The sequence below is a fragment of the Grammomys surdaster genome, unplaced genomic scaffold, assembly GCF_004785775.1.
Source record: "Grammomys surdaster isolate TR1022 unplaced genomic scaffold, NIH_TR_1.0 641, whole genome shotgun sequence".
NCBI lineage: Eukaryota > Metazoa > Chordata > Mammalia > Rodentia > Muridae > Grammomys > Grammomys surdaster.
In genome coordinates, this window is record NW_021605060.1 from 3,321 (window position 1) to 6,121 (window position 2,801).

A 2,801-nucleotide genomic window follows, 5' to 3' on the forward strand; every position below is an offset into this window, starting at 1 on the left:
GCTGATATGGATGTCAGGAAGTGCATGCTGACAGGAGCCAGATATAGCTATCTGCTTTGATGTCTGCCAGAGCCTGACATATACAGAGGTGGATGCTCATAGCTAAGCATTGAACTGATCATGGGGTTCTCAATGGAGGAGTGAGAGAGAAGACTGAACAAGCTGAAAAGGTTTACAGCCTCATGGGTAGAGCAACAATACCAACCAACCAGAGCTCCCAGGGTCTAAACCACCAGCTTGGGAGCACATAGGGAGGGACCCTTGGCTCCAGATGTATATGTAGGGGAGAATGGCCTTGTCAGGCACATCTGGGAGAGGAAATCTTTGGTTTTGTGAAGTCTGGATGCCCCAGTGTGAGGGAATTCGAGGATGAGGAAGTGGGAGTGGGGGTGGTGGTGGGGACATATCCCATAGAAGCAGAAGGACGAGAGATGGGATATGGGCTTTCTGGGTGGAGCAGATATTGGGAAAGGGGATAGTTTTGGAAATGTAAATAAAACATACATTAAAAAATCTTATAAAAAAAGAAAGGGTTGATTTTGAATTTCAGAGTGGTAGAATGTATGAGAGCAGAAAGAAGGCAGCAGGTGGCAGTCTTGGTAGCTGGAGCAGAAACTCAGGGTTTGCACCTAAAACTGCATGATTGCATGCATATATATATATATATATATATATATATATATATATATATGTATGTGTATGAATGTATGTATGTTTGTCTATCTGTCTATCTGTATGTGTATGCATGAATGTATTTTTGTATACATGTGTATCATGTGTGGGCTTAACTTGTGATATAAATGGCTGAGAATCATGTGAATGCTTGGAATGAGTCAAGACTGAGTCTTTTATAAGAGAAGCAAGTGCTCTCAACTACTCAGTTGAGTCTCTATCCCCAAAACTTTCTTTTTAAAATATTTCTCCTTTTTCATTTTCTCCATTCCTTATCTCCTGTCTACATATCTGTTACCTCCCTGATTCAATATTCCCTCTTCTCCATCTTCTTCTTTCTTTCTTCCCTCTCCCCTCCTTTTTCCCTTTCCCTTCTTTCTTTCCCTTCTTCTTTTCCACTTCCCCTGTTTATTTTGTTGTTGTTTCACAGGATTAAATCAAAAGTAGGTGTACTATTATTTCTGTAAAACTCATCTGTTGGGGCCGAAGAGATATCTCAGTGGTTAAGAGCACTGACTGCCCTATCCGAGGTCCTGAGTTCAATTCCTAGCGACCATATGGTGGCTCACAACCATCTGTAATAGGACCCGATGCCCTCTTCTGGTGTGTTTGAAGACAGCTAAAATGTATTCATCCTATCTCTACCTCTATCTCTATCTCTACCTCTACCTCTACCTCTACCTCTAACTCTACCTCTACCTCTACCTCTACCTCTACCTCTACCTCTACCTCTACCCTTTCCCCTTCCCCTACCCCTACCCCTACCCCTACACCTACCCCTACATCTCTATCTCTATCATATCTATCTATCTATCTATCTATCTATCTATCTATCTATCTAAAATGAAACCTTAAAAATCTGACCTATTGATTTTTAATGGAAGTCTGTCATGAGAGCATCTAGACACTTGTGGTTAAAAAGCTTTAAGTTGGTCCTTGAGCTTCTATATTGACTTCCTTCCCAGTGATTACTTCCCATCTTTGATAGTACTTTTGGCTGTTGATTTGTTCTGAATGCTCTCACACACCTGTGTCCAGGCAAATTACTTTCTAATTTGATGACTTCGTTTGCATAGGTCCCTAGAGGGCAGCCCAGATGCCCATGTTTTATAAACCAGGCCTTTGCTGTGAGATATGAAATGCATCAGGCCAGCATGGGTATCAGGATGAAGTCACAGACTAAGGTCTTCATATTCCTATTGCTCTGGTTGTCTGGTGAGACATTTAAAAGTATTATAATGTCTTCAAATATTTCATTTGTAGAGAAATAGCTATTTTCTATAGGACATCAATAGTAAGCAGACAATGCCAATAGAAAGTACATTTTAGCTTATAACACTTGTATCATGAAGTCTTTGTGTGCACACATTTATACTCATTATCTATTTCTGATTGCAGGTGCTGATGGAGACATTGTGATGACCCAGTCTCCCATATCCATGTCTACATCAGTAGGAGACAGAATTTCTCTGACCTGCAAGGCCAGTCAGAATGTGGGTAGTGCTGTAGCCTGGTACCAACAAAAACCAGGGCAGTCACCTAAACCTCTGATCTATGCGGCATCCAACCGGTACACTGGGGTCCCTGATCGATTCACGGGCAGTGGATCTGGGACAGATTTCACTCTCACCATCAGCAGTGTGCAGGCTGAAGACCTATCCATTTATTTTTGTCAGCAGTATAGCAGCTATCCTCCCACAGTGCTTCAGCCTCCTACACAAACTTCCTCTAACCAGCTGCCTGTACCACACATCCCCAGACCCTCCCCTTTGGCCTACAGCTGCTATGTCTAACTGTTGCAAAGTTTGTTAGAAAGTTAATGAACAGATGCTTTGACTTGGAAGATCCTTATGGAAAAACAAAGTAAAGACATTTGTGTCTTTTTTATTCCTCATGCTTAGATTCTGTGTACTGAACATTACAAAAATATTATTTTATATTCTGCAATCAAAAGCTCCTTGTGAGTTTCCATGGGCTAAATCAAGAGCCTTTCAGGCTATATTCCCACTGGAGGATGCAGAAGTGAACTTGGCTTTTTCTTAGCTCAGCTCTGATACATCTCCATCAGTTTTGGACTCCTGGCCATATCCCTCTACTTCTTCTGATTAAGATTCTGTATTTACACATAT

General features: G+C 41.5%; 1 gene segment (V, D, J or C); it reads left to right on the top strand.

Annotated features, from left to right (window-relative positions):
* Positions 1-1,798: 1,798 nt before the first annotated feature.
* LOC114633416 lies at positions 1,799-2,566 on the top strand. The segment is given in 2 exon segments: positions 1,799-1,887; positions 2,071-2,566. Coding segments are annotated over 2 exon segments (471 nt in total).
* Positions 2,567-2,801: the final 235 nt, after the last annotated feature.